The sequence below is a fragment of the Tarenaya hassleriana genome, unplaced genomic scaffold (assembly GCF_000463585.1).
Source record: "Tarenaya hassleriana unplaced genomic scaffold, ASM46358v1 Cleome7, whole genome shotgun sequence".
Taxonomy (NCBI): domain Eukaryota; kingdom Viridiplantae; phylum Streptophyta; class Magnoliopsida; order Brassicales; family Cleomaceae; genus Tarenaya; species Tarenaya hassleriana.
Window position 1 is genome coordinate 3289585 of NW_010969548.1, and position 11774 is coordinate 3301358.

At 39.9% G+C, this 11774-nt stretch overlaps 3 protein-coding genes across 3 annotated transcripts; 1 reads left to right on the plus strand and 2 right to left on the minus strand.

Moving 5' to 3' along the window:
- Nucleotides 1–1381: 1381 nt before the first annotated feature.
- Nucleotides 1382–4938, plus strand: LOC104801106 (3-ketoacyl-CoA synthase 20). The gene is made up of 2 exons (XM_010524206.2): nt 1382–2353; nt 3998–4938. The coding sequence occupies exons 1-2, from the start codon at nt 1547–1549 to the stop codon at nt 4775–4777; spliced, it is 1587 nt and encodes a 528-aa protein (XP_010522508.1). The 5' UTR covers nt 1382–1546; the 3' UTR covers nt 4778–4938.
- Nucleotides 4939–5002: 64 nt separating this feature from the next.
- LOC104801107 (ATP sulfurylase 4, chloroplastic) lies at nt 5003–7585 on the minus strand. The gene is made up of 5 exons (XM_010524207.2): nt 7011–7585; nt 6118–6523; nt 5576–5836; nt 5387–5473; nt 5003–5304 (listed from the first exon to the last, which is right to left on the minus strand). Exons 1-5 carry the CDS (start codon nt 7520–7522, stop codon nt 5161–5163), a joined length of 1410 nt encoding a protein of 469 aa, XP_010522509.1. The 5' UTR covers nt 7523–7585; the 3' UTR covers nt 5003–5160.
- A 463-nt stretch (nt 7586–8048) lies between these two features.
- LOC104801108 (pentatricopeptide repeat-containing protein At5g43790) lies at nt 8049–9641 on the minus strand. The gene has a single exon (XM_010524208.2). It carries the CDS (start codon nt 9573–9575, stop codon nt 8157–8159), a length of 1419 nt encoding a protein of 472 aa, XP_010522510.1. The 5' UTR covers nt 9576–9641; the 3' UTR covers nt 8049–8156.
- Nucleotides 9642–11774: the final 2133 nt, after the last annotated feature.

Genomic DNA, 11774 nt, shown 5'->3' on the forward strand with positions numbered 1-11774 from the left:
TCCGATCTTATATATATATATATATATCTACTTCACATTCCATAATGTTTGTATATATACATCCATTTAAATGTGTAAAAGATTAATTATAGCGAATATTAAACAAAATGATAATGATAATTAGGTGGGAGATAGACCATAGACAGAACACAAAATTAATAATTCAACGAGGGAGTGTTCCGTAATTTAATGTTAAATGCAAATTGCCATTGCATTGCACACGCAACTTTCAATATTAAAGCTGCCGCCCCAACTTCCTTCAGCCTTCATTTTTTTGGCCCATTAATTTATCTTTATTACTAATTTACCCTTTCATTCCTCAAGTAATCACCGAATTACCAACAGCCCCGCCGAGAAGTCAACGCGGTCCCGAACCATGTCTGGAAATAATAAATATCATTTCCATTTTGTCAATCTTTTCTTTTTTTTTTGCTGTCTATTTATTAGTGACATATGTATTGCATTGGGTTATAATTTTTTTCGTATTCATCTATATGAATTGATGACATGAAATAGAAAGAAATCTGTTTTATAATAAAGTAAATTGACTCTTTTGAGAAATTCGAACTAGCACGTTTTATAAATTTATCAAAATTGATATATTAGCATAATAATGAACGAAAATGTCGTTATTATATTTTCTAATTCATTAATTTCGTTTATTCGAATAAAAATCTAGGACTTTGTGGTATTTGGAGATATAATTTCGCGCCTTTTTTCATTTGATTAAAGCAAGACAAAATGGAAATTATTTAACCAAAAAAAAAAGAAAAAAAAATGGAAATTAGTACAAATTTTAATTAAAAGATTATATTAAGAATATTCATTGCAATAACCCGCACTCTTACTCTAACGTCGTTCACCAAACATGCAATATAATAAGTCAAATACGCGACTCTCTTCTCTCTCTTTTTTTTCTTTTTTTTTGCATGGTCAAACGATACACGACTCGTATTATGGGGATACTATTGGGGTCCACAGCCCACCAAATCACAGGCTGACACGTGCACAGGAAAGAGCAGACACGCAGACATTTCGCGGGTGGCAGTGTCGTAGATAAATAGTCAAAGGAAGGGCAGTTTCGATACACGAAAACTACAGTATTTGCCCAATTGGCAAAATTCAATGCCATTAAAGTTGGCATGGGTAGTTGCATCTTCCACCATCCCCTCTGCCTAAAATTTTTGCGCCCTCCAAATAAAATTTTTATTACAATTATTGTATTGCATGTAAAATACACGCATACAGAAATATAAGTTTTCATTTTGATTCAGATAATAATAATAAAAATCATATTATAATATGTTCATAGATCATCTCAGATTATTATAATGATATTTCTCTCACTAAAAACTTTGCCTTTAAATTCTCATCATTCCCCCCCGCATTTCATCACACTTTTCTTTCTTAAAATTTCACAACCAAAATCTCCAACTCTTTCGTGGTTTATTTCCTTCATTGTCCACTTCTTTCAAACAAAGGGTTTCCCTTAAAAAACATCGATCGTCTCATTCTTTGATTCATAACGTTGCAACCGGACAACAAAATGGCTAACGACAGCAGACATAACCGGAACCAGATGAACGGACCCACTCCCGTCTCCGTCCAGGTCACGGACCGAGACCACGACCACGACCGCCGCAATAACCTGCCGAACTTCCTCCTGTCCGTACGTCTAAAGTACGTGAAACTCGGATACCATTACCTAATCTCCAACGCCATGTACATCCTCCTCCTCCCTTTACTCGCTGCCGCTTCTGCAAATCTCTCCTCTCTCACCTTCCATGACCTTCGCCTCCTATGGGACCATCTCCGTTTCCACTTCGTCTCCGCCACTCTCTGCACTGCCCTTCTCATCTTCCTCGCCACCGTATATTTCACCACCCGTCCACGACGCGTCTTCCTCCTCGACTTCGCCTGTTACAAGCCCGACCCATCACAGAAATGCCCTCGCGAAATCTTCATGGACCGTTCCCGAAACGTTGGGATCTTCACGGAGGACAACCTCGCCTTCCAACAGAAGATTCTCGAGCGTTCCGGTCTCGGACAAGACACCTACTTTCCCGAGGCCTTGCTCCGTGTTCCTCCGAATCCGTGTATGGCGGAGGCGAGGAAAGAGGCGGAGACTGTGATGTTCGGCGCCATTGATGAGCTCTTGGAGAAGACAGGAGTGAAACCTAAGGACATTGGGATACTTGTCGTGAACTGCAGCTTGTTCAATCCGACTCCGTCTTTGTCGGCCATGATCGTCAACAAGTATAAGCTCAGAGGAAATATCTTGAGCTATAATCTTGGTGGCATGGGCTGCAGTGCTGGGCTCATCTCCATTGATCTTGCCAAACAGCTTCTTCAGGTATATATATATTCAATATTGCTCTTATTATTACGTGTTTTTTTAAATGTTTTTTCTCTTTGTTTAATTTGGTGTAGATACAAAAAGAACAAATATTGCAATGTTTTTGCGCGTTTCGCATATTTCTCAAGTTATCTATATTGGTGGGTAACTGAAATAGTTAGCAATACATAGTCCCAAGGAAGTCGACCAAAATATTTTATTCATATATATATATATATATATATGTATATATATATATATATATATATATTATTTTGGGTAATCTCATCCTATGGTTGAGTTGCTTGGAACAGAAAAGACTTTCCATGTTGGCATGTGTCTTTTTATATTAATATTGATAGTCTGACAAATTTTGGTTTCTAGTTGGTTGGTGGTTGCCACAATGGTTAAAAAAAATACAATATTGTATTTTGTTATTATATCATATGCTCACATATTTACAGCACATATATTAGAATGGGTCCAGAATCTTAACCCCATTTTGGCTGTCAACAGATGGTGGTAGACCCCATCTGGCTTATGCTATAATAAATACACGGAAACACACATAATTTTACCTTAGTTTATACAAAATATTTATTTAAAATACTAATTATCTTAAAACCCAAATAATTTTTTTATAAAAATGTTAGAAGTACTGCATTTATTATTATTAATACGTCAATTTTCAACTCCATTTTTTTTATTTATGTATAATAATGAATTAATATTATAAAAGAAATTTAAAACGGATGAAAAATAAGTAAACTCATAGGTTGGTCAGTCGACGCACATTTACATCTATTGAATGCAAAATTAGTTGGTGTATTATAGACTGTTCCGTACACTCGGGTCTGAATAAAACTCAAATGCCACGTGGGAAGTCACGTGGTGCCATGTGTGTGGATTTGTAAGAGCAAATCCCACATCTTTAGCCTGTTTGGTTGGCGGTTGAACATTATACCTAAAAGGTGTTAGTTTTTTTTGGTAGCGTTTGGAACTAAATTAAATGTACATGCATGCGTCCATACGTACACAATATATATATATAGAATATGGTATCGGCATCTGGTTGTCGTAGATCTACATTGTCTTGTCATAAATGGTAACCGAATCCCCATGGACTGACAAATTACGAACTGCATAATGATCTTTTGGAATATAAGATTTTTTTATATATATAAAAAAAAAGAATATATTCTCGTATGAAATGGAATCGCGAGCAATCAGTTTGGTTTGATAGATGATCTAAATCGTCTTTTGATTTATTTCATTCATTCAATCAGACCATTTAATGTATATACGAAATCATATATATATATATATGTATGTATATATTGGTGGGTTGAATATGACACATAACTAGAAAGGCATGTAGATTAAGATGTAAATTGCATTTAAAAAATTTCACCCAAAAACTTCCACAATTTATTGAAAGAACTATGCTTTCAATCCTTCAGTCACTGAAAGCAACACATAATTAATTTTATATATGTCGTCCGTCAATAACATATATTAATATACAGACCGACATAACATAACATAAGCGCTGGCTAAAGATTTATAGATTCGGCCCAGTAGTTTCGATTGTGTCATCATGCCCCCATAAACGGCTGGAACTTTTTTCAGATATGGCCTAATGGTTTGAAATGTTGCATGCAGGTCCAGCCGAACTCATACGCCCTGGTTGTAAGCATGGAGAACATAACACTGAACTGGTACTTCGGCAACGAAAGATCAATGCTCCTCTCTAACTGCATCTTCCGGATGGGCGGCGCCGCCATCCTCCTCTCGAACCGCTCGTCCGACCGGCGGCGTTCCAAGTACCAACTCATCCACACTGTCCGAACCCACAAGGGAGCCGACGACAATGCCTACGGCTGCGTCTTCCAACGCGAAGACGACAACGGACAAATCGGAGTTTCCCTCTCGAAGAACCTCATGGCCATAGCCGGAGAAGCCCTCAAGACGAACATCACCACGCTCGGACCGCTCGTCCTCCCGATGTCGGAACAGCTCCTGTTCTTCGTCACCCTGGTCGCGAGAAAGGCGTTGAAGATGAAGATAAAGCCGTACATTCCAGATTTCAAGCTGGCGTTCGAGCATTTCTGCATCCACGCGGGAGGGAGAGCGGTGTTGGATGAGATCGAGAAGAATCTTGAACTGTCTGACTGGCACATGGAGCCGTCGAGAATGACGTTGAACAGGTTTGGGAACACGTCGAGTAGTTCATTGTGGTACGAGTTGGCGTACAGCGAGGCGAAAGGGAGGATCAAGAAAGGGGACAGGACATGGCAGATAGCGTTCGGGTCGGGGTTTAAGTGTAACAGTGCAGTCTGGAAGGCGTTGAGGACGGTGGATCCGACCAAGGAGAAGAATCCATGGATCGATGAGATTCATCAGTTCCCGGTTCACGTCCCGAAGATAACTCCCGTGTCTTAGGGTTTCTTCATGACACGCATTGCAACAACTTTTATGTATATCTATATGTAATATTGTGTATGGATTTTATATGTTCGGTCATTTGTTGTAGTTGGAAGATTTTTTTTCTTTTTTGTCTCAGAAAGTAGACATTCTAATTTGGTTATAATTTATTTGGTTTATATATGTCGAATTTTGTGTCTTTAATTCACAAACTGAGCAAATTCACAATCCCAACAACAAGCCTTCCATACAAATACACACACTATTATTATACATTATGGCCTCTCGGACATAAGAAGCCGTTTTATTACAAACCTTTGTTTTTTTTGCACACAAAGCATAAGTCAAAGTACATGGGTTTCGTTTTTTGGGGCTGTGGCCCGACCGTGATAATATCGTGTCTAGGAAGAAACTGCAGGTTCCGGAACCTTACCGCTGCCGGACTCGGAGCTGACGCTGTCGTAATAGTCGACCAGCACCTTCCAACCAGACGGGCACATGAATCCGTCTGGTGGGTTCTCTTTCTTCCTCGCCAAGCCACGCATCTGCCCGAACAAAAGAACCCTAGTTTGAGTCCAAATAGCGTGGCTTTTAAGTTTCAATCCTGGTTCGAATGGGGAATTTTACCTTGGTGCCTGATATGAAGAGGAAATCCTGTGGCCTCGATGGATCGAAAAAGGCCATCTTCCCCTGAGTTGTATCGTAAGCTGCGACCTACAAAAGAGAGATAAATGATCCTATTAAACCCTGAAAATATCTCGGATGACTATCCAAACGAGAGATATTTCTTGGATGAACAAGAATATGGATCCAAACCTTAAAGGGAAGGATGTTGAGGCGCTGGAGACCGGGAGCCATGCTGAGTACTTTCTTGCCATGGTCGGCGTTGTAGAGATCCCTCTTCTCGATTGGGTGGCCCATACCGGCTGGATCTCGGCCAACTATGTAGAAATTGGCTCCGGCATTGATCCTGGCCTTGGCATGCCACTGCACTTCAGTCGGACCTGCGTAGTGCATCGGTGATGGGAAGATGGAGACAATTGTCGTGTCCGGATCAAGAACTCCGTCTTCCAGTACCTGCCCATTCCTCGTTGACAGAAATCATGCTGTAGATTTACCACTTAAAAAGGGTAATCTTATGATCTAATCTCATTTCATGCAAGCCTCATAATGTTCATCCACCAAAATCAGCTCAAAACTATGTCAAGTATCAAACATACCCACCGTTATCCTCTTGACTATCCAACCCTATCCGTCTACTTAAGCAAGTAGAGTCACGGTTCCTTAGGAGACAAGGCACCAAGGTTTAAGGTCTCAAAGAGACAGAAACAGAGACAGAGAGATGAAGAAGAAGGTACCTTCTCATGCTGCTTCATTCGCCAGCTGAGGGGAACATCGTCGGCCTTAGTGAATCCTCCCAGTGGATGGAGCAACAAGACAGGGTTCTTATAACCCATTTCCAGGAGTCTCCGGCGAGTGTCAGTCATGAGAAGGGCGTGGCCATTGTGGACCGGATTCCTCAGCTGAAACGCAAACACTGCATCAGCATCACGCCTATTAAACTCTTCTCGGAGCTGTGTCGGGGACAGCCTGAACCGATCGAGACCGTCATTGTATTTGATCGGTTCAAGCACTTCTAAATCTCCTCCGATCAGCCAGTTTCCGGCTTTGGTTATAGCCTCTTCCGCGTACGGAAGCCCCTGCGCAGTGGTTCCCCATGTCCTGGCCATTCGTTCTTCTTTCGGGTGCTTGTAAATCTCGATACTGGATCAGAGAAATCAATCAGAAATGAGCTAAACATCATCAGTTCTCCAAATCGTAACGAATGTCAGAGGCGAAGTTATCCAATCTGGTTGGATAATTTCCACCTCTTTGCTCAAGGAAACTATGTCAATTAGCTATAAGAATCATCAAATCGGGGAGGGTACTTGATATCAATTAGGATTTTCCGGAAAAGTGTTCATCTTTGTTGACAGAAACCAGAGTCCATGACTCAGTGAGCTGTTCTACTGCTATCTGTGTTCTTTGCCAAACTGTAAAATTGCAAATCGTCCGTAAAACTCAAATTAAGATCAATTCGACCTGTCGTCGAATCTAATGGTATGATTAGCCAAATGCAATCCGGGAGGGAATCGCAATTTCGTTTTACGTTCTATGCAAGAAATCAGGGATGAGTTATCATGATTTTTATATTGAGAATCGAATTGAATCATCATGTAAAAAACAACAGAAGAGGGCGAAGGGAACTCACTCGCTGAGAATGGCGACCGGGTTACCAGCCGGGTCAACGAGTGTGACTCGGTCCGAGACACCGATCCGGGTCTTCTGCTCGTCGTCGATCGCGAGGACGATCGGCACCGACATGTTGACAACGGAGCCGTCGTCGAGCCGGAGCGAGTTGAAATGAAGTGTTTGGAGGAACTCAGATTCTCTCATGAACCCACGGAGAGGGCTTGCCCAGCCCTCGCTCAGCACGTGGACCCACTGCAGATCGATCCGGCTCAGACGGATCCTGGTCGGCAGCGTCTCCGCCTCGCGTCGCTTCACCCGCCGCCGTGACTCCTCCACGACGAGGTCCACGAGCTTCCCGCCATCAGGCTCGATGAGCCCCGATCGAACCGCGAGACGACGGCCGCGGCGGAGGCGGTGAGAGGGGACGAAGGAGACGGAAGGTAAGCCATGGGCATGGCGGGAGACAAACTGGTTGCTGAGGAACAGAGAACGAAACGGAGAATCGGAGAAGACGATCGCCGAGGAAGCCATTGAAGGCCGGGAAAGTGTTAAAACACAGATGGTTGCTTTGGCTCTTATATAACTTAATAATGGCTTAACCAGCCCCTTAATCGAGATTAAGCCACAAAATGACCCTATGCCCGAATAATTAAATGCTAATCACGAGTTGAGTTAGTGGGTGGCGAATGGACACACATGATATTTTCCAATTGACCTCCATCTAATACCGTTATACGTAATTGATCAACGCAATTGCCAACTAATATTATTTTTTAAAATTTTTTTTACATAAACAAATTGGAACATGGACCAACTTTTGTCCGAATATTATTTGGTTAATCCAATATGGAACCAAACAAGATTAACAACCATTTTTTTAGAGAGTTGCTTTTGCAAATAGAGACAAGATTAGTTTGAATTATGTTGGAAAGAGTATCTTTTTCTCATTTGGACTGACATTTATCTAACCAATTACAACTTTGGGATACACGTCGCTCCCCACAAATTACATTATTTACAAACTTTAAAAAATTCACGATCAAGCAAGTTCGAACTTGGTTTGGAATTCCGGGTGTGTACATAATCATAAACAAATGGTAATATCAAAAACGATTATTTATTTATATATATATATATATATATAAAGTTAATTATATATGATTATTTATGGTACAATAGAATAATTAGTGCTAATGCCGGGAGATTTATCAACGCCGTGAGTTTTCATGAGTTCCCTAGCTCTCTCCACGTCATTCCAACGATCAACGCCGGCGTAAATATTCGACAAAAGCACGTAATTTCTACCATTCTCCGGTTCTAACCCCAACAAATTTTTTTGCGCAATTTGCCCCCTCTCCAAGTCCCCATGAATTGTAGCTGCCCCCAAGAACGACCTCCACAGCTTGGCGTTCGGCTTCATCGGCATCTTCTCGATCCATTCTTCCGCTTCCTTTAGCCGCCCGGCTCGGCCGAGAAGATCCACCAGACACCCGTAATGCTCGACCTTAGGCTCCACCCCGTGAGCACCTTTGATCGAATGGAATACGCCCAGACCCTCTTCGACCAGACCCGAGTGCGAGCACGCCGATATTGTCACTAGAAAGGTCGCATCGTCGGGAATCAATCCTCGGGAGATCATCTTCTCGTAAACTTCGAGAGCTTCGTGGCCGAGACCGTGAATAGCCAGGCCACGGATCATGGCGTTGTAACATGATGTGTCTCTGTGAGGCATTTTGTCGAACACTTGGCGGGCGAGATTCAGACATCCGCACTTCGCGTAGAAATCGATCAGAGAAGTGCCCACGAACTGATTCAGATTCAGATTGTTCTTTATCAGATAAACATGAGCCCAGAAGCCTTCCCAAAAAGCGCCGATATTCGTACATGCTTTGATGAGAGCCACGAGAGAGACCTCATTTGGTTTCACCGACGAACTCCTCTGCATTTTCCCGAACAATTGCAAAACCTCCGCGGAAGAACCCAGATCACCGTCTCCGTATGCATCTCCGACACGCGTATATGCAGTGAGAACGGTGTTCCACGTTGCCAAATCGGGTTCGCTGATTCGATCGAACAGAGTTCTAGCGACCCCCAATTTCCCACAATTGGCGTAGAATCCGACCAAACCAGCAAGCACAAACCGATCACAGCTCTCATGATCAAGGAATTTCAGGATATGGGCATGAAGAGACCGGCCATGGCGGTGCCACCGTGGATCGCACCCACAGGCCTTGAACAGAGAAGGATACGTGAAGGCGTTTGGCCTAACATCTCTAGAGCACAAAACCTCTGAGTATAGAGAAATCACGATATGGGTGTGGCTCGATCCGTGGATCGATACGACGGAGGAGATGAGGGTGTTGAAGAGGAAGACGGAGGGGTTACGAATACGGTGGAATACGGAGAGCGCGTAGGGTAAGGAGAGGGTGGAGGATAAGAGGAGGAGCTTGCTGATGGGGAATGTATGGCGGGAGAGTCCCGTCGTGAGGAGGCGGCCATGGATTTGCTTGAGGGCCCCTAGGGTTCTGCATCTCGGTATGAGGTTTAAAGTTATGTCTTCATGGCTTGTGCTCGGAGATGTCATTTAAAAAAAAAAAAAAAAAATCTCTGCTCGTCAGTTTTCAAATCGGAATATGGAGGGAGATTGCCGTATCTATCTATTCATATAAACACATATAAATATAGGAGATGACAATAATTAATTATATTTTGCTCTAATCTTAAGCATATTAATATATATATATATATCTACATACAATGATATAAAAAAAAATTGAATTGAAATGCACTTTCATACGTATTAAATCACTTGTATAGGATTAGATAAACACGGAGGAAAATATAAAGATTTCTGGTCCGCCTATAGGGCTTAGGGTATTATTGGGCTCAAACACACATGGATGTATATATTGGGCCGAGGCCCATTTGATTATCGAGCTTAATATTAGCCCAATAATCATGGGCTGGACTGACCCATCTATGTATCGTTTGATTTGTATATGGACCGCACGCCTATGTATATATATATATATATATATATATATATATATATATAAATAAATGAAAATTTTAATTTAAAAAAAAAAGGACGAATTGGTGTAAATTTCAAATTGGCAGACGAATATATTCCCTAACAAAAAAAAATATATAGATTACATGAATATGTGAATGTAAGTTAAGGTGTTTTTATGAATAAACGTGAGAAAGGCAGTCAAGGTTGTGGAAAAAGCAGGTCAAGGTGTCTTTGCAATTGCAAACACACGTCAAAGGGCAACACCCACTTTTGGTCCCTACAAGAAGACAATCCCACCTTTCCTCATCTCCAATAAAATAAGAATCATACATTTATAATATCCCTTTTTCATTTTTTTATTTAAATATTATGAAAAAAAAAAGTGGACTGATAATTCTTTTGGAACACCTTTAGTGAAAATGATGCATCAAATCCTTCCTCTTCAATAGTACATCTCCCACACATCCCCCGATAAAAATAAAATTAAAAATTAGAGAACAAAAAAGATGTGATATATATATTCTCCATCATTAATTCTTTTACAAAATTCATTTTTCATGCTAATTATTGATATGAAAAAGTATTGTGATGATTCTCTTTAAGCAAACAAAAAATAAAGACAAACGATGTTTCTTTTCTTTATATGATAGCAATCCATATATTTTCAGTCTTTTTTTAGTGTTTAAAAGATGGGGAACTCATAATTTTGGGATTCATATGTAATGATTGCTATTTAAACCTTAGTCCGATGAAGAAAAAAAATTATAAAAATTATTTCTTATGTGCTAATGGATATGAACCTTTTTTGGTATAATTTCATAACACCACATATCGTCTAAGGTTGCAATATTTTATGTGAAAATGCATGCAAATAATAAGCATGTATTGTTGTCGCATTCATATTATAAATAATTTCCCCATTTTTTCATCTGCTACCCATTTGATCTTGACAGAGATACTCATGTAAGCGTTGAACAAGGACAACTAAACGACAAAACACAGAATTTCTTCGTCGCACCATATATATGTACATATTTTATATATAGATATCATATGTTTTCTTTAACAAAAAAAAGATATAATATGTTTTGCATAAATCATTTCATGGTTTGTTTATAAAAAAAAAATTTGTTTTTGGTTATTTAGGCTTTTTATGGAACTTGTTAAAATTTTTGGGAACACAAGTGCACTTTGGGTGCTTTTCACAATAAAAGCAAAATAGGGCTAAGAGCTCAGAGATGATAAAAGGCAGTGCTGCCAAAGTAGCTTGTGTTATTCTTTTTTTTTTAATTTATCTATTTTTTTATTTTCACAATTTATTATAAAAACAGGAAAATGGATATTAATTCCACATTATTGTCTAAGTTAATCACACGTAAATACGATTTTAATTCGTACAAGGAAACATTTTGTGCTATTATATTGTTAGGCATCAAAGTGTGTACGTAATTATAATCGTTTTAATATCACGACTAAATAAGTGTAGTAATTCAAATTTACGGGTCAATATGACAATAAAAACAGTACAATATCGTAAACTTTATACTAGACTTTTACAGTGATTAAATTGTTTAAAATTGTTGTATTTTGGTAATAAACACAATATTTACCTTTAGTTGTTTATCTTTAAAGCTAAAGGAGAACAGTGGCAGATGTGCAGATTTTACACCGTTTAAGGCCAACTCAGACATGGTTAACATTTTTAACTCTGCATATTTACCTTTTCTTCTCTCGTTACCTGCAACTAATATATATATATATATATATATA